The 19473-nt window shown below is 44.6% G+C and overlaps 1 protein-coding gene across 7 annotated transcripts; it reads right to left on the bottom strand.

Moving 5' to 3' along the window:
- Nucleotides 1-1272: 1272 nt before the first annotated feature.
- On the bottom strand, nucleotides 1273-18497 carry spire1a (spire-type actin nucleation factor 1a). 7 transcript variants are annotated; one of them, XM_029845422.1, is made up of 19 exons: nucleotides 17985-18497; nucleotides 15254-15285; nucleotides 11360-11620; nucleotides 9345-9470; nucleotides 8272-8343; nucleotides 8020-8184; nucleotides 7836-7922; nucleotides 7610-7739; nucleotides 6155-6202; nucleotides 5721-5875; nucleotides 5493-5553; nucleotides 5272-5414; nucleotides 4555-4578; nucleotides 4213-4242; nucleotides 3579-3716; nucleotides 3428-3498; nucleotides 3294-3321; nucleotides 3010-3173; nucleotides 1273-2936 (listed from the first exon to the last, which is right to left on the bottom strand). In XM_029845422.1, exons 1-19 carry the CDS (start codon nucleotides 18328-18330, stop codon nucleotides 2678-2680), a joined length of 2340 nt encoding a protein of 779 aa, XP_029701282.1. In that variant the 5' UTR covers nucleotides 18331-18497; the 3' UTR covers nucleotides 1273-2677. The 7 variants fall into 7 exon arrangements, with proteins under 7 accessions (XP_029701282.1, XP_029701279.1, XP_029701278.1 ...); XM_029845419.1 differs by having other exon boundaries at nucleotides 8020-8196; XM_029845418.1 differs by having other exon boundaries at nucleotides 11360-11644.
- Between the last annotated feature and the right edge of the window lie 976 nt (nucleotides 18498-19473).

Below are 19473 nucleotides of genomic sequence, written 5' to 3' on the forward strand. Positions count from 1 at the left end.
TCACTTTGTTGACAGCAGTCGTTGTTTATGTTTAATGTTTGAAAAACCCCTCACCCTAACCCAAAGGCAAAAGGAAACCAAGAAATGCCTGTTCTCAGCTCAGGATGGAGTATTCTCACTATAGGAGTCAATTTTAGTTTTCATTATGGGGGAAATGTTATGACACTCATGGCAGATTTCACCAGTGCGCTAGAATCCATGAAGCAAGGAAACGGGTTCATCCAGAGGGGAATTTCAGCGCTCTTCATTGGTGGGTCCTGACTGTCAGTGACATATATGACACCTTATTAGCCTTCCCACACACAACTGGGACACCAGACATATTGTATAGGACCACTATGGAGACTGACACTGCCATGAGGAGAATGTATTATCTATAGTGTCATACAGTTAACCTCATAGAATATATATATATCTTTAATGTTTCTAGTATTTTAATGTTTTTTTTTTATATCTAGTCACACAGAATTGTCTGATAAATTAGCTACCTAATTAACATAGACTAGGTAAAATCTAAAACTATGTTGCAACGTGTCATAAAACTTTTGACCAATGAGAGAATATTTTATCATTACTGTACACAGGTGTGACTCAGTTACTCTGCAAGACTGGTGAAGCAAAAGCTTTTTAAAGGAGCAGCCCGTGTCCAATGTGTACTGACTGGTGTTTGCTGATTGTCTTTCCATAGAAACCAGTAAGTGAGGGTCAGAGAGGCTGCGACCAGGCCGAATTATTATTCAGCATCTATTACCAGCCTGCCCAGAGACATGGTTCATGTCAAGCTCAATATTGTATTGCACATGATTATATTTTATAATATAATCTCTCTCTCGCTCTCATATATATACTGGTATACAGTATATACAATTCTAAAATTGAAAAGTAAATTGACCTAAAAATTTTAATGAATTAAAAAAAAATTAAAACAATTTAAGTGACAGGGTTTATATTCTGTTTTTGATCACTCTCTTTTTTTAATGACTTTTTTGACAATTTAAGGTAGATCCTACAGATTGGTAGATAGTTTCAAGTACATAGTGCGCTTAGTAAAAAAAAAGTTTCATAAATTCTCAAGAAAATAAATCTAGCAATATTACTTTATATAATCTTCTTTGAAAAAAGACAGGACTGTTTAAAATGTTCTAATAACCCTAAATATCAAATATGTTTATTTACCTGTAATACACAAGTTCCTCCACACGGCGTCACTAAGAACACAAACAGCCAAACAGAAAGTCACATCTAATCTAAATCAAATAATATCAGCAAAAGTAAGAATTATGATCATTTTATTAGAATGTCTTTAAAAACAAACAGATCACAGGAAAGCATGCACACATTCCTTACAAACTGGTCATTATCAACAGGATTTCCCTGGAAACCAGGATCAGCGATCATTCGACTATCACAAAACTGTCATTAAGAATGTGCATTTGGGGATATTCATCTCATTCAAGGGAATAAACAGTTGATAAAGCCTAGTGGATAACGGCTGTATTTTAGAAATAACCCTACATTCAAGCAGTGTTTTGTTTTGGCCATATTTGTTCAATTCTCAAGACCAACCTGCAGTCATTCAGGACTATTTTCCTTTCAAAAGGTACCCTGAAAGATGGCACTATGGATGCTTCCCCTTGAAAAACAGTTACTTTCTATTATTTCTCATTAAGACAAAACCAAACATTAACAATAAATTGGTCCAACAAAAGTGCAATCTGATCTTTGAAGCACAAATTAATACTGAGGTTTTTATAAACTTTACAGAACAGAGATAAAACCATAGACAAGAAACACAACATTAATAAAAAATTTCAAATAAAGAAATTCCAGTGGCAAATATTCTCAGAACATGATAAAATAATAATATACCTCTATACTTTTAGAGAATAATTTAAATTTAGAACAATATCTGTATAATATACAGTGTGTACAGATCTGTAACCCTGTATCTGGCTGCTTTGATTGCCCATCTTAGCAAGACACCGAACACTGGATTACATTAATATGTCTTCCACTGAGTTTATTGTAAATATGTACAAGAGCTCCATAACTACGAAGGCATTCAAAGAAAGAAAATACATTTTGGCACAGGCACCGATTTAAATGTACAATAAAACTAGCCGCAGAAACCCACCCAGAAAAATAATGTGACTTCTCTCACCCCTCGGTGTTCTGTTCATGACAGAACAGAAAAATATCCATATAAAGTGGCTAAAAAGTGGAGTAAAATTTGGCTTAATCATTGCTGGAAGAGTAAGAGAGGGAAAGGAGGGATCTGCCTCTACAGACCTGACAGCAGGGACTACAGTGCATTTCTGTCAAATGATAATCCGCTGTTTGATGTTTTTCTTCCTGAGCGCTAAGTAAACAGGAACTGGAAACGCTACTAACAAGAAGTTTGGAGTTGGACAACTTATAATACCAACTGTTAGCTTACTGGACGGCCCAAGCTCTTGAAACAATAGTAATTTTGACAGTTTAACTGATCAATTCCAATTTATAGAAACATGGATCTCGGCCTCGAGTGATCCTCTTGTGCCAACTCTTCCTGAGACGAAGTGCCAGACCCTCGACTGACCGGACCGGCTCTGCCGTCCCTGCGGACCAGTCGGCGTCAAAACTAGAGTTTGCTGGGGATGTTCTTGCCTTTCACGGAAGTGCTAAACGATGGCGCTCCCTATACCTCGTTGATGGTGCGCTCAGATGGCATGAAGTTGACGGAGTGTGACGACGACATGTAGAAGGACTGGGTCTTCCGGTTGAGACGAGCGCGCTTGCTGGCTACGCACAGGCTGCGCTTGCTGGAGGAGATGATTTCTGTGATGAACTTCTTGCAGTCCACGCAGATCTCCATGGCGACCCAGTCCTCAGTCATCTCCTTGGGCAGCTCGAGCTCGTCCTGTGAACCGGCGTCCTTGCTGCCATGCTTAGACAACCTGCGGACAGAAGGGGGGGGACTCAGAACAGAATATTTGATTTTATCAGTGTATAAAAGGGGAAGGGACTTACTTGGAAACGCTTCTGCGGAGGCTGTGTCGGCTCTGAGAGGATCCAAACGGGTGCTTGTCCTGCTCGGCAGGTGCAGGTGCTCCACTCGCTCCTTCTTTAGCTGCAGTAACGGGTCCCAACGAATAAATGGGCAATGTTGAGTAGGGTTTGGACGGCAGTCGCATCTGAGGGTACACATATATGGAGCACGGTAGGGTGTTAATGGAGGAGCAGAGGGGGCGTAAGAGGCAGCAACGATCACAAAAGATGGTTTAAAAGAAGGAGTTTGGTAAACAGCCTCTTACCTTTTTCGAGCACTGGGAGCAAACAGGCCTGGAAATGATAAAAAGAAACTGCTAAGCTTAATGTTTATTAAGAGATGATACTTTAAGACATTTTAATTGAATCCCCCCCTTGAAGTCAAGCGGGTGATTTTTACCTTTTGCAGAACTGACAGGTGTACGACCAGGTGAAAAGGGAAAACTTCTTGTTTCGACATGAAAAGCAAAGCTGGAAAAGGAGAAAAGATGAGGAGGTGTCAGTCTGAATGTGAGACCGTGAGTGACAGCTGAGAATTGTCCTGACGGCACCTTTCCCTTCTTGAGCGCAGTGTAGATGTCTTTATACTGCTGAAACTTCTCCAGCTCGGCCTTGACCAGGACCTGTCTGATGTGCATCACCTCCTCCACGGTGAGAGCCAGGCACTCCACAGGGTAGCAGAACTCCTCCTGCAGGACCAACCAGCATCAACCAACTACATCTTATACTTCAGTCCAGGAAACTCAAACAGTGACAACTGCGAGAAATGAATGAGATCTGCTGCCAAGGAGACAAACACCCGGTGAATATGGTCGTGTTAAAGATTCCAAAAATACCACTAGAGAGAGATCATTGTAAAAACCAAGAGACCAAGCATGCAGAGAGGTGATGGAGGTGAAAACAGCAGCCTTTAACGTGCCATGGATGCTCTCCATCATCAGGAAGACTCCAATGGCGTTAAAATGCATGTTAATGCAACCCACCCACGCCGCTGCTGGCGCGCAGCCTTTGTTTTGGTCATTTTACTCAATTTTTCTACTAAATCGGTTCTGCGCACCAGCAGCCTGATGTTTTTGACCGGTTTAGAAATACTGAGCTGTTAGTTCTTGCAGAATATTTCTAGAGCGGTCCATTTTGAGTTTAGGATATAGTGGCTTGTTTTTACGCCCCCACAGAACGACGTACCGTTCCCCACGGACCGCTGGTGGGATCCACCTGACCAGCACACAGAAGGCAACAACGCATTCAAACGCATTCCACAAGCCAATGACACGTAGCATGTTAGCTTCACAATCATTTCTTCAGAGACTTAAAATTACAAGCATGGCATGAAATCTAATTTCACAATAGAAGAGCTCATAACAGGAAGTCCCATGACAGGGAAGCATCAGATGGCATCCTTTTCAAAAACTGCACTATGACACGGCATCCTTCATCCCGTGACTTCTGCCCACTTGGTCGCAGACACAATGGATCTTACACAGTGCCCTTATTAAATCCAGAAATGGACAGAGGGAACCACTTTACCTTGGAGCTGGGATCCGTCCTCAGCTGCAGCATTATAGAAAAACATTAAGCAGTGCAGATCAGATGCTCGATCATTGTCAGCAATAAGAAATCAACAGAAATACTGAATATAACACTTCAATTCATGTAAGAAATGAACATGAATAATGAACCCATCAGTGATATCTGTGCGCTAGTGTTACCTTTTCTGTTCTTTAAAAAGTGTAGTTTGTGAAAAATATCTAGATCTGACTCCCCTCTGGAGTGGTAATTCTGGTCCTGTCCACCATTAAGCAGGCCAGTAGTAAAAATTGACCAATTTCTTTCTGAGTCCTCCTGTCCTGTGCCTTCAATTACATCCCTCAACCTCAGTGGAATCACAGGACCGTGCAGAGCACCAGTGACCTCATGCTAAACAAATGAGCAGTCACAGGACCAGAGGACATGCTCGAGGTGTAGTGTCATCAGTCTGAAGCTTGCTGCATTCACTTTGGCATATAGAGACTTTAACATATGGTCTGATTGCTGCACTCATTCTATTCCCACCAAAATTAAATCATGCATCATTAAAGCTTGTTGTTTTCAGCTGTACTGTATCAGTGACGTTAGCACATACGAGGCGTTTCCTTGTGATTAGAGGAATGTTGACATCATCGGGTCACTCAACAGGTCTGATGTTTGGCTGTTTAACTGGTTTAAAAAGTATTTTAATAAAAATGGTTTCTCTAGTGAACATACCAAAGATTTGGAGGTTTGTCTCGATGGCCGCGAAAAGGGGAGAACAACAGTAGGGGCCTCCTTCTCGATAGAATGCCGCCTCTGTGAGGACTGACGCCTGTCTGACTGAGGTGGACCGGACATGGGCAGGAAGTTTGGAGGAGCTTGAGAGAGAAATCAAACCAAAATGAACTGCGATGGACTGCGAGTTGAGCATTCAGTGCGGGCTGGAGAGCTCTTACTTCGCTTCCCTATCATGGACTCGGGTGATGTGTCATCCCTGCTGCTCCGCGTCCCGTCCTCCTGTCAGTCAGAGCACACCCAAAATTAGCCGCACGAATCACGGCTGCTAAAAATCCCTCTGGTTCACGCCTATCAAATGGAGACTGAAGCTCCATCTCAACAAAATTAAAGATTTTACAGAAGAAAGCAAAGCTGACATCAACAGTTCTACAAGTCCCACATCTCACATCAGATTCTGAGCTGTCCAGCTCCGCCAGGGTCGGTGCTTTGAGAAGCCTCTTCCTCTGGCTCAGGGGCAGCGCGCCACCTGGACTCGGGCCCGTGGTCCCACTGGCCAAGGACTGGGTACTGACGGCCAACTTCCTGGACGCATCTGGAGTGTCTGCAGATGAAATGAATGAACTTGATCTTTCCATGGAAGGCTGGAAGGTGAGCGTACATGAAGTGAGCGAGGGCAAAACTTTCCTTCTTAGCTACATTAATTTAAAAATCTTAAGATTAACATTTGATGGTTTTTACAGCGACGTCGCAAAATATGGCGACAACATTGGGCATTCATTGATGACAATCAACACTAAGAAACATAAATGGCGGAAGGTTTTGTCGATTACAATCTTCAACTCAAAGTAAATACCCATGAGTCACTGCTCAGTGGCATTACCTGAGCTGCGGAACAGGTCCTGAGGAGTGCTGATGCTTTTTCCAGCGCCTGTAAAACAACGTAACTTGAAATAAAACCATTCACACGGATAAAACACGCCCACACACAGAAACCAATGGGAGAGTTTGACTATATGAGGCATCTGGCAGAGCAGGTGTGAGTCAAAGGAGTGATGTGCAAAAGGAAATAATTCACACATAATAATAGGAAAATGGAGGAACGCACTAAGTGAGGAGAGGAGTATTAATGCGAGGTCACGGAGATGAAGATTATTCCCCTACATCGGTCTACAGTGTGGCTGTTGTGCAAGAATGCAGAGCAACCTTTTCTTTTAGTGACATAATCATTTTTAATATTTGACGGATTATGGTGACAATGCAGGACAGACTGGCTGCAGGGATGATCGCTAATCTCACCTAAACCATAAACCTCGTCGCCATACGCTCACTGCCAGCTGCGATACCCACAAATTTATACCATTCCAATCAATCTAGACATGCAGAAAAGTGGAAAATTACAGATTAAGATAACTGTTTCACACTGTGTGAGATTCAGCGCCAGTCTGGGAACTCTTTGCCATCTTAATCTGTAAAAGTCACAGTGGTGCCTCACAAACAAAAAAACAGAGGTGTGCCTGTGTGCTTGTGCTAGCTGTAAAATAGCCGGGGATGGGAAACTGGCTACAACAACGGGAACAATGGGTGACGACAGACGTTACCTGATGAGTCAAAACTCTGCGACATGCTAAGAGGTCGCACGACTGACAGATATGCCGAAGTTTGGAGAAAAAAGAAAGAATATGTAAAAAACAAAGAGAAATATGAGGAGAAAAGAGTTAAAATGGACAGTAATGATAGGGAATAGTCCAAGGTCAGAGCTAAATAATCAGTACAAAACAATAATTTTCATGCATGATTATGAAATAACTCCTCCTTGTAACCATCATTCATTTCTATAATAATGACTGTTACAAAATGGCACCTGTAACAAGACTATAATTGAGTGTGGTGAATCAGATAACTATGCATTTCAGAGGGATTATTCCTTCATTCTTTCATTTTCTTTAGCGGAGGATGTAACCTTTCCCTTTCACCACCACCCACATTCTCACGCTCACGCTGGACTCTACCACCGTGGTGCCTGAGACAGGTCAACTGCTTCCTGTGTAACCACAGATCATTCATTTGTGGAGTGTAACTGCATTTGTTGTGGCAAACAACTGAGCACTGAGAGCTGCTCTGATAGTAATCCTTGTTCAAACATTATGACGCTTTTACGTGATTGGATCAATACAGGAAGAGGGCTGTTAGGGTAATTCTGATGGATGTGGTTGAAGGAGAGGACGTTAGTGGTTTTTGAACTCTGAAGTGCTCGGGATCATAAAGTGCAGGCGCAGGAGATAAGATTGCGTCTCTGGTAATATTGCCAGTGTAGCATTAACACCTCTGCACGTACCCAGGCGGCTCCTGCGAATCAGGTCTGGCGAGACAGGCCTCAGCTTCCTCTCGGCTTTGATGCCCTCCAGCAGGCGCTCGTGAAGGCTCTGCGGACGCGGCGGGTGGGGTTTCAGCTTACGAGCCGAGACCTGGCGGCCACAGGAGATCGTCGCCGTGAGCGAGCGAAGCCTTTTTTTTTGGCAACAATGAGAATTTCCCGCTAAATGACGGTAGCAGATACTCACGGGGTTAAGGGGCGGCCGTGATCTGATGAACTCCAGAATGATCTCATGGGCGCTTTTCTTTAACCGGGGTGGGATGTCTCCGTTCACCTGAAAGGACAACGTGCACAGCCGCCCAAAATCAAGATCTCGCTGTCACTGCAGCGAGATCAGTTGATCAGAACAGTTGATCCGGTTACATACTTACCATGACTTTTCGCAGCTTATAGCGTTTGGAGCGGATGTCGTCCATCAGCATTTCGTAGGGCGTCAGCTGGTACTCGATGGGCAGCGGGTTATACTGACGCTCCTGGACCTTCTTCAGCTTGACCCCGTCACGCAGGTTGCGCATCACCTGCACCCAGAACCTGGCCTGGGGTGGATGCTTTTATCAGCGTTATTGTAGAGATTCATCGCAGTTACAGAGCTCATTTATGTGCTCATTTAAGGTTCCTCTCACCCAGTCTGCGTTTTGAAGCTCGTCAAGATCTTTAACAGGTTCCTTCATGTCGCCTTCCATCCGACGCAGGTTCTGAAACACACACACATGAATAAGCCGGGCCAATATGACAGAATATTGTTTCTTAGGGTTAAGGTTAATTAAGGTTAATGGGAACCTGCTCACTGGACAGTGATCCAAACGGATTTTTAAACATCATGCTTTTCTGTTTATTTCCTCAGAACAAACATGAGAAGCTGAGAGGGATGTGGAAAAACGAGAACAGTGAAAGTCATTGACCGGCGTAATTTGCAAACATGTGTGCTTTACTGTGTATGGCTCCTCATTAGCAATTATCCGTAACATCGAGCGGTAGGGCCGAGCGGCCCCTACAACTGGAGGTCTCCACCCATAAGCTGCTTAAACCGCTGTAATACGCTTTTACCGCATTCTGTACATTACATAACCATCTTTGCATGAACCACGGCTGCCTGCACGCTTGCACTGGTGTGGCTGTGGTGGGATAAAGAAACGGTAACTCAGAGGCAGTAAATATAAAAAAGATGTGGCTGCATAGACTCAACTGAATTAGAGATGAAACGAGCCCAGAAAGAGTCCAAAAATATAGACCATCTAGAGGTTTTTCACCAGCTCTGCATTTTCTCTGACTGTAACTAAATATCGTACGTAATGAACCAAATAAACGAATCTTCTTGTTTGTGTGCCCCCATGTGAGCTTGTGCCCATGTAGAATATCATTTATTTGGAGTCTGATCGGTGCCGACTGCCTAACAGGCCGCGTGTGCACAGTCGCTGCAGTTCTGGACCGTTGCTAGTTTCTATAGCGCAGATTGGTTTGCATCCCCGATTTTAATCTAACTAACTGGCTATAGGACCCAAACCCAGGCTGACACTTCCTCATAGCTGCTCCGCGTCACCAAACCTTATCATTTCCTGCAAATCTCCAAATTCCTTTCATGGGTAGTTCCGTACTGATTGATCGGCCTTGTCGGCTGTGACTCTTCAGCAGGCAGTAATCGGTTACCACGGTCATTAATCACAGCCCGCTGGTGTCATATGACAGAATGTCTCACCTCTTTTGCAGTCTTGATCTTCTCTAAAAAGGTGCATAGTTCCCTGGCTTCTGCAAAGAGGGCGCGACACACAGCCTGGTAATGGTTGGGGGCGTCTGATGGGCTGGGCAGGTGTGAAGAACATATCTGAGGAAGAAGAAAGGGAGGGAACCGCCTGATATATATTATGGCTTAAATTTTAGTCAACATTGCATATAGCAGCTTCCATCTGAAACACGTGCTTGGCATATTTCAGGGAAGCTGTGTAAACCAGGATGATGAACAGCATGAACCTGATTGTCAAGTCTGAGGGACAACAGCATAACAATCCATTTAAAGCCCTGTCAACAATGGAATTTGACTACAAACCTAATAAAGCATGTCAGAGCATTAATACCATGAAAAGGAAACCAGTTGCAATTTTGCACATTCTTCTGTTGGGTTTGGGTGACACAGCAGAAATGTCACCTTCCCTGTCCGGTTTACACCTAGTAGTACATTTATGGAGCCTGAGTGTTGATATTATGGTTATTCTGCTGCCTCAGCAGTTTCCATTGTTTCTGATAAACACGAGAAAAAAGGGAAACTAGAGGATGAATTCAAGAGGGAGATCTTTGGTGGGTGGATGGCAGCTCACACGGCTTCCTCGCTTCCATCGCTCCATTTTGCACAAGTAAAGAGCAATCCCAGTCGGCACATTCAGCACCAGAACTCTGGTGCCTCGGCGACCTCAGTGAATCCGAATTCTACCCCTTAGACCTTGGTTTTCATTGGTGATGAGTGAAGGGTTGTCCCAGTTCTTCATATGGTGGAAACAAAGACAAAGCAAGACCTTACTTGAAACAAAGGGGTTGTTGCGTTTGCAAAGTAAAGGCAATACAACTTAGATTACCATTGACACACAATCGTGTGTGCCTTTTATTGAAGCCACAACAACAAGTAGTAGAAAAAATCAAATCAGAGCGGGAAAAACCACACCCCCGCCCCTCAACTCCCACGGTCCGTTAAAGGGGCCGTGCCAAATTACCCGACTTAGTTGTCGGCAAATAGTGCGAGCGAATGAGGAACTCATACATAGCAAAATGCTCAACAGGACTATGGCAATGGAACAGATATGAACAATTATGGTGAATTATGATATACAAGTGACCGCTACAGGTAGACATTTTCCCGCTACACCACAGAGAAAGCACAATTATTGATTTTCACACTAATGACACTCAAATTTCTTTCATCACATATTGAATGGTTTGCTACTGCATTTTAATATTTAGCCACGTTTTCAATTGTTCTTTCCAATGAGCTAATGCATCTGCAGCTAAATATAGCTACACCGAAGGCAAATTGACTGCAAATTCCACCAGAACCCTGGCAACTATCGCTATTGGCGACGGCATGTTGACGGTGAGGCGTCGCTTCACTACTGCGACGTAGCGGTAGTCAAGTCCCCTTTCCTGAGGGGAATGTTTTGTCCCTCAGAGTGGCACGGGGAAGGGAGGAAAACATTCAGCCTTCAGGATTCAGCCTTCATCGCCTCACCCTTATCTTAGTGACCCCCTGCAATGACCCACGTGTCCTCGGCCTGACAGCGTGGACGGAAGATCAAGGAGGTGAGTTGACCAAAAGGGCAGTGGTAGCTTGGTCTGTTGGGGACTGAGGTGAGGCGCGGAGGGTTATGGGTTCAAGCCCCAGTGCAGACAAAACACAGAAGTTGGGGGGAGGTGCCAGAACACCTTTAGAGCCCTGCTGAGGTACCCTTGACAAAGGTACCGGACCCACAAATGCTCACATAGGGCACTGCAATGAAGTGATGACTTCGCCCATATGTGCACCCCTCCAATGACCCCAAAAGGGATAAAATGGTCTAGAAGAAGACGACAAATCGGCCAATTTAACCCCATCACAGCAACAGATGCTGTTTACATTCAGCAAAGTAGAAAGGAAGGACTTTGGTCACCTTTGATGAAGAAAGTAATGCCATGAAAATACGGAGAAGGGCCTTTACAAGATGGCCTCACTTTGGTGTGGGAGCTTACCGTGAGGATGTCCCGGTAGCTGCGGACGCTGCTGACCGAGCTGCCGGTGGTGGCGAGTACAGGTTCCTCTTCCTCTTCACACTCATCCTCCTCCTCCGTGGCCTCGTAGCCTTCATCGGGGCAGGGGTCGCTCTCGGTGTCTCCGGTGTTTGTCATCAGGTCTATCAGGCGCTCCAGGGGCGGACTCAGTTCCCGCTCTTCATTTTCCTTGAGGCCGTAATCCAGAGCTTTGTAGATCATGACCCCCAGTGAGTCAATGACCTGACGGAGAGGGACAATATAAGACTGCAGATTTTTAACATTATCGTATCATGAGATAAATCCCATTCATGTGAAGGCCATAGGAAGGGCTGTATGACAAGGAACCCACGTCACAAAGCAAGAATTGCCGGGGTAAAAAACAGATGAAGTCATAGTCATGTGACCTGAGGGTAGGAAGGTCTAAGCCTACGCTGGACTTTTTTACCTTTTTAACCTTTAATGAACAGCTTTTTATTGCAATTTCACTTGGTTTCCAATAAGGCCATAGAACCTGATTATTATCATAATCGGAGGACAATTTAATTTTGTTGGCTAAATCCAATTCATTTTGGACCTGAACTTGGTGGGAAAGGTAATAAAGACGCTTTGAGCTAAAGTGGGACACAAACTAACTTCCCTCAAAGATCACACGTGTCAGCACACGGGAAGAGCACGCAAGTCTGGAACATGTAGTGCAACCTTGTTTCTGCTGCGATGAAATGATAACCTGGACGTCTCGCTACAGGTGCTGCGTATTGTGAGCCGTTACTGAACAGAGTGTTCTTATCCTGAGAGGAATGTTGAAAAAGGGAGGCGTCCAAATAAAGGGCTGATGGGCACGGCTGCCTGTGGTAAAGGAGTGGCGCCACGGGAGGCCACCTGACATCTCTGACGGAGGCTGAGTATCTCAGTGAAAAACCACCACAGACCAGCGTGACACAATCTGAAACACTGTCCTCCCATGTCCCCTCTATAGGGACCCTAAAGCACTCCTGTTCACCGTTCTGTAAGTGTCAGACACTACACCAGTCCCCCGACACTAACCCACTGCTCCTAATCTCTCATGACTGTGTGAGTGTGTGCTTGCGTGAGTTGTACCACAGTTTTGCCAGCTAACTCCGTGTGCAGTTGATAATCCCGTCCTAGGACAGAGGCGGAAAAAATCCCATTCTTCTCTCTCGTTACGTAACCTTATAATCTGTGTGAAAACACCCCACGGAGGGTGGAGAACGCTGCAGTTTCATTCATGGTGGACGTGGGTGCAAAGGTTCGCAGCCGACCATGAATATTAACAACAAAGGCATCATCACCCAGGGTCCAACCATTACTCTTCGGAAACATGGGCAAGTTGTCATTTAGCAGATTTTAATTAAGCACCTGAACATGGCATCTTCCCCCAGGGTCTGGCTCTGGTGACACTATTATGGGATGCTGTTCATTAAGGGAACATGGCCGCAGACATGTGACACCTTGTTTTGCCATCATACAAAGCTGAGAAGCAGGAATGAGGAAGGGCACAAATGCAGATAAACAGTTAAGCAAGAAGAAGATCCAGAAAATCTACCATACGTCTGGTTGGGAAAAACATTTGGTACATTACAGCTGAGCAAAACTCGGCACCGCCCATGAAATCAAACGTAGCTGCAACGGCTGACACACGTTTTCCTACACCAACGGTGGGGAAGCATCAACCTCAAATATTTTTGGGGCAGATGAATCATGTAGGTGTCAAAATATGTGTAATATGAAGTCATGCTTTTATGATTGCACCCCATCTGACCTCACAATTGGCTTTTCTCATGCCCTGCAAACAAATAGTAACACTAGGCTCTTGCCTGACATCATTTCCCAGGCCATGAAGTGCTTCAGGCGTGTTTTTTCCAACAATGGCTCCTTTCATTGTCAAGCATCTCCATCTCCCATTATGTCCAGTGACGAATAAGCAGATGAATGTGTTGCTTCTGATTGCGAATAACCTCCAGTCTCCTGCAGGAACAATGTTGTTTTATACTAAATCAAGAAACCTGCTGGACGTCCTGCTGGTCCTGCTCATGGTTTCCCCCAGTTAAAAGCATGGTTTTCCTCCTGCCATCAACTGAAAATGCTTGATTAATGAGAAAATCTCGGTTGTGACTGATGTTGTTGAGGCCTATTTATGTGTAGGCCTCACATACGGTTTGGCTCCGAATTGTGCTCATCACAGTTTTTGGCAGAGTTCAGGGCACGGCAAAATCTGTCAGCTAAACAGTCTTTCCGCATTTGCCGCAGCACATAGCACAGACTGTTACATAACTTGGGCTAAACGCTAGAGGTCTTCCAAGGCAGGATCTTTCAGAAACTCCAAGGGAAAAAAAAACCTGTGTTTTTATTTATGAGCAGTGAGCTGGAAGTGGTAGTATAAAGGTCGGTGGTGGTCAGTTGGGGACATTTCTTAAGAAAAAAAACCAAAAAAACAGCATCTCAAGATAGAAATCAAAACTGGCACAAGCTGAGACAACATGCTATATGGACCCAAGATCCCTGTTTTGCTATTTATTAGCGACCAAAGTTACTTTGCTGGGGTTTTAATGCAATAACACGCTGGAATTTCCAGCGCTCAACGACAGATTTGACAGCTGAAAGAGGAAACTCAATTCATTTGTTCGCTGATAGATTTATTCTGTGGTGTGTGTAAATGGAGCTCAATAGTCGGTGAAGTGCATTCCTGTGGATTCGCGCAGGTTGTGAAATGTGTCTGTGTCCAGAAACGGAGCCCTCAGGGGCTGCAGAACCAGACACATAGATTCTTTTAAATGAAGCCGCCACTATCAGATAGTTCAGCCGATTGACCGAATCAAAGTGGGTCAAAATTGAGTCCTCGGTGACTTTTAGGCTCGTGCAGCTGTCTACGATGACTCAATATGCTTTCCTTTGACGAGCATGACATTTCCAGACCTAACTGACACAAACGGTGCGAGCAGAGGGTGAAACTTTTGAAACAGTTAGATTCCCTCTTTAGGGAATTGGCTCGTGTGCGTGCTGGGGGAAAAAATGAGCAACTGGAACCTGAACAGAACTAACTGGAAATCTGTAATAGGATGCTACGACTAATCTCAGCGTAATCTTCACCTGCCGACAAAGTGGGTCAAGCTTATTCTGAAGGTTAAAAACAGAAGGCGAACTCCTGTTTGCAACTGCATCTCGTAAAATGAAGTTAGGAGAAGATTTAGGCTCTGACTAACAAGTTTAATGGAAAGGAACTAATTAAAATGCAGTTTGATCTCACTGACGACTAGATGGGCTTCTCTGAGGTAAACCAGAGGAAATGGGTCGACCCAAGCTGGCGATTAACGCCAAAAGGTTCAGTTGTGGAGACATATGGAGGGGAGGCTGACTGGGACACGCACTGGTGACAGTGAATAAATGGTAGCATACAAGCCTGTTAGCTCGTAGAGGTGTGGGGTGAACATGGCTCAGAGAGCGGCCATGAATCTCCATCAATGTCCAGGCTGTTTGCCGCCTGGTGCAACAAACACATGCATACTGTGCATGATCACATGAAGGGCAAAACAAACATAGGGAAGGCTCAGGCGTGCCCTGTTGACAGAGGTCTTTTTCTCTGTACACATAATAAAGCTGCACGTGCGATTACTCCTCCTAGTTTTATATAATCACCTCAGCTTTTTAAACCTCACCCCCCCCATGATCTCTTCAAGTGGTTTAATCATTATGGTGTTTGAAGTGTTGCACCATGCACTTCATCAGTCAAGGTGCAGTCCAGCTTACAGTTGTCGGAGAGTTGAAAAGGTTTGGATGCATATGCATTAAATGTCACAGAATACAAGCGGGTGGTTGATGGTTTCAAACTGAAGGAAAGGCTGGCACAAAACTCACCTCTAGTGACGTCGGCGGTGATGTGTGTGTATCTGTAGAGACAGAAGAAAGACAGAGACGGTCAGCACAGCAAACAAGATGTAGCAATGGAGGCCCAAAAGAGAGAAGACTGAAACTAAAAAGGCAGCGAAAGCATATGAGACTGTTAAAATGGCTGAAAAACACACCAGTGAATGAAATTAGTCAGCAGCTACTGCTTAAGGAAGCGATCAACACCAGCCGCTCCATAAAACCTTCCTTAACTGGAATAAAGAAGGCAACGTTTCCTTGCCTGCTGGAGCTTCCCCCACAGAGGTAAAAGTACAATCAGCCAGTGCATATAAACGGGTCCTGTAATGCTAATGCCTAGTGCTAATGCTGCACTGAGCGACACAGTTCCAGGGTCGAAACGTAATTACTCGTGGAAAAAAAAACGAAAAGCGTTTAATAGGATGTTTTCCCCAAACCCAACTTAGAAAGAGGAGGAGAAAAACATACACAGTCATCTACCAACGTTCATCAGAGAAACACTGGGCCCTCTGTTCTGTCCTGCAAAGGGGAGAAGGCTCAGTTACTTTTCTCTCCAAGGGAAAGTCTCAAGAGTGTATTTATTGATGGATTTAGAGTAAACAGCAGCCCCGCCGCTGAGAGAAATATCAACCCCCTCTGCTGCTGTTAAGGCTGCACAGACTGAGACACGTAGGACACCCGAATAAAACTCATTTTTGTATATTTTCCCACACCGCCATCCTCCAGTCCAATGCACAAAAACAGAAGGTTGTGTTCCGATTCGAGCTAATCGAATGACGTGTTAAACGGGTTAGGCTTTTTGAATAACATTACAGTTAAAAATACCAGGCGCTCTGAATTCCTCCCTACTGTAGGCATGACTCACTGAAAATCAGCCCGTCCTCCGATGCAGCATTTAGAAGCATTTAGGGGTGAGTATTGGAGGCCAGGTTGATTTAATAGCAGCATGTGCCTCACATCAGTTCGGCCGGGTTTAATTCTGTGCCCTGTGCATAACAAAATACAAATACCTGACATTCTAGAAGTAGTCAAGAGTCCACAAAGACACAAGCAGCAAAACAGGAAGAGTGTAAACGAAGGAATGTACCCACATCGTGTCTTCTCGTCCTGGACTTTTGTCTTTACTTCACGCATTAGCTCTGTGTCAGTCTTTGTCTGAGAAATGTGTATGTTTTTAAAAGAGGAAAAAAAACCTTATTTGTTGAGCTACTGTTTTCCACATGGGCTCATAGGGGTAAATATAGACAGTGTCAATCATTGGATCATTCAAAAGTGACCAGGGTATTCTGATGGGCCAAAATTTAGGGCAGTCTCCCAAAATACCCGAGTCAGTCAGGAGCATCACACTCCCCGTGACCTCCCGACAGACTTCCAGGCTCCGCGATCATCGCAGTCAGTCTATTTCTGGGATTTGAGGTGTTTTGGGTTTTTTTTAGCAACGTTGACTGAATGTGGCGTTCACACACCCAGTTAACACTTGTGTTGTAAACATAAGCCAGGATTATGGAGAAGGGCGCTGCAGGGCCGGTTTGAGACATAGATATGGAAGGAATGGCATGAAACAGGATGGAAGAGAAAGAAAGGGACCAATAAGCTGCAAGGAGGAAGAAGACAAGACCTGGAGTCATAGGGCATCCACACCAAAGCCTCCTCCTCCTCCTGCTCCTCCTCACACCCAACCTTGTCATTTAAATATCAGTGGAATGTACTGATGTCCTCTGAAAAACATTCTACAGACCTCAAAACCAGCCCTGCTGAAAACACCTCTGCATGATGAAGGCATGATAGACAACCCACTACCCACACTCTGCTATGTCCAGATCCACCCAGGTTGCCATGGAATCCTGCAGTTTCTTCAGCAGTTAAAACAGTTATGGAGTATATACGGGTCATATTAGTTGATATAAAACAGCTTTGTTTCCCAAAACACCCCCGAAATGCTCAGTATTAGTGGAATTTTGCCAAGTATTACTGTCAATCTTCTGTCGACTGAATAATCACTTAATCTATTCATCAGATCTTGGTACATATGAAACTCGGTGATGTCAAATCTCCCTCATATGTAAGCCACACGAGCACCTGCTCTCCGCCCCAGGACCCTCCACGATATAACACACGTCACACGGAGGTGAACAGCCATATCTGACCACCCTCTGGCTGTTGATTTTGCTGAGGTGGTTGGTTGCGGGTGGATTGATTTGGACCTGGTTGCCTCTCAGGTGCTCTGCAGCCTGGAGGCATCTCATGGTTTCATGTTTACTGTAGCAGGCGCGGCTGCATCATCACCATCATCATCATCATCATCATCATCATCATCATCATCATCATCACCACCATCATCATCATCTCCAGCACTCGAGAGCAGCTTTGTTAACATATGAATAAGTCCTGAAAGGTGCTTTTGGTGTAATTATAAGCGCGAACACTCCCAGACTGTAAACAACAAATAACAGCACCGGCTGCTTGGTCTGCGGTGGCCCCCCGGAGCTATGCGGGGATCTGTGATGTATTATTAATAACCGCACTGGGCGACTGTAAACAAATTCGCCACATGGCTGGAAGCAGACAGCCACAACAATATGGCCTCTATGGGGATGCTCCAAAGATTTGGCCCGTGAATGGAAGGAAAACGCTTCACAGCATAAATAAACTCCAACTAAGCTATCACACAGGATGAAAGCGTGGCTAAATCCTAAGATTTGGCCGGTGTCGGTTCATTTACCTGCGCTTCCGCTAAAGTGCAATTTGACAGTCCCGTCCCTCCAGATCATCACATCCCCGGCTCCCTCGATTCTCCGCGGGTAGTCGATCGCCGAGGCGCCGGCAGATTTCAGGCTCTTCCTCCGCTGGATCTGCGCTAAAGTCCGGCAGCACTGGTAACACACTGCCCACGCCTGCTCCTCGTTTATGGGCTGGTTGTACAGGTTCAGGATTTCTTCCAGGGAAACCGGCGCGGCTCCGTCGTCGGGTTCCATGTTGATGTCCCGGCTGTTCGACTCGGGTGCGAGATCCCGAACGACGGCGGAGGAATTCAGCATCTCGTCGTCGGTGCCCGGTCGCTTTGCCATGTTTCACCTCTCTACGAGGGCCGCATTGTGTTACGGGGGGGAAGCAAAGCAGCAACAGATTAATATTCCAGAAACAGACTCAAGGAAAGATGTTCCGCTGTCAACAGTTTGATGAGAGAAACGGGAGCAGCAGTCTGGCAGCAGGCTGCCAGCGTTGCCTACTCCTCAATAAGGAGGGTTCCTATTGGCTGCCCAAAAAAGGTAGGTCGATGACATCACATTCTAATTTGCATATTTTTCAATACGCGCGTCATAATATCGAAATAATGAGCTAGAAAAATAAACTAAAAAAACCCTACCATAAATATGTTTTGAACTGCAAATGTCTTTTTTTAGTCCATTGAAATGGGTCAATTTACAGATATAAATACTTTGTAATCCGCATAAATAATTTTTGTCCTATTTAGTTCAAGGCTAACAGCAGTTAATGAATTATATCATGACTGGGTTTGCCATTCCATGCACTTTAGCAGAGGATGGAACACTATTTTAGATGCTACAACATCCTATACAACTCACAGTATGGAATATCATGGTTTGCAGTTCATGTAAAGCACCAAGAGACAATTTTGATTGCAACAGATGCTATATAAAGACTGACTGATTGATTGATCATCGATCGATTGATTTGTAGTGATATAGAGGGCAGTTGCGGAACAGCGTAGCAGTTGTAACATAGAATGTTGCTTTGAATGAAATTTCCTTCGACCCTTGATCCTTAAAATGTCAAATTTCGTATTTTTGTGTGACATTAGGTGCGAAGGTGAAAAAATTGTGTGACCTCACGTCAGCCGTTCCAGTGATTTATAAAGACTAAAAGTGCCGAACTAGTCTTAAATTTTGATTGTTATGCTGATGAAACTCAGCTATATCTATCCATGAAACCAGAGGAGACAGAGCAGTTAGTGAAGCTTCAGACCTGTCTTAAAGACTTAACGTCTTGAATGTCTTCAAATTTCCTTCTGCTTAACACAGGAAAAACTGAGGTCATGGTGTTTGTTCCTGAACCTCTCAGGGATAGATTAGATCACATTATCACTCTAGATGGTATATCATTAGCATTTAGCCTCTCTGGGAGGAATCTTGGAGTAATTTTTGACCAGAATCTGTCCTGCTATGGAACCAGCTCCCTGTCCAGGTACG

The sequence above is a fragment of the Takifugu rubripes genome, chromosome 12 (genome assembly GCF_901000725.2).
Source record: "Takifugu rubripes chromosome 12, fTakRub1.2, whole genome shotgun sequence".
Classification (NCBI taxonomy): Eukaryota; Metazoa; Chordata; class Actinopteri; order Tetraodontiformes; family Tetraodontidae; genus Takifugu; species Takifugu rubripes.

Coding starts and splice junctions, on each gene's coding strand:
- spire1a (XM_029845417.1), bottom strand. CDS start 18,330: ATGGCAAAGCGACCGGGCACCGACGACGAGATGCTGAATTCCTCCGCC. Junction 7,740..7,835: donor CACGGCCGCCCCTTAACCCC/GTGAGTATCTGC, acceptor TGTGGCCGCCAG/GTCTCGGCTCGTAAGCTGAA. Junction 3,717..4,212: donor CCAGCGGTCCGTGGGGAACG/GTACGTCGTTCT, acceptor TTGGTCCTGCAG/GAGGAGTTCTGCTACCCTGT.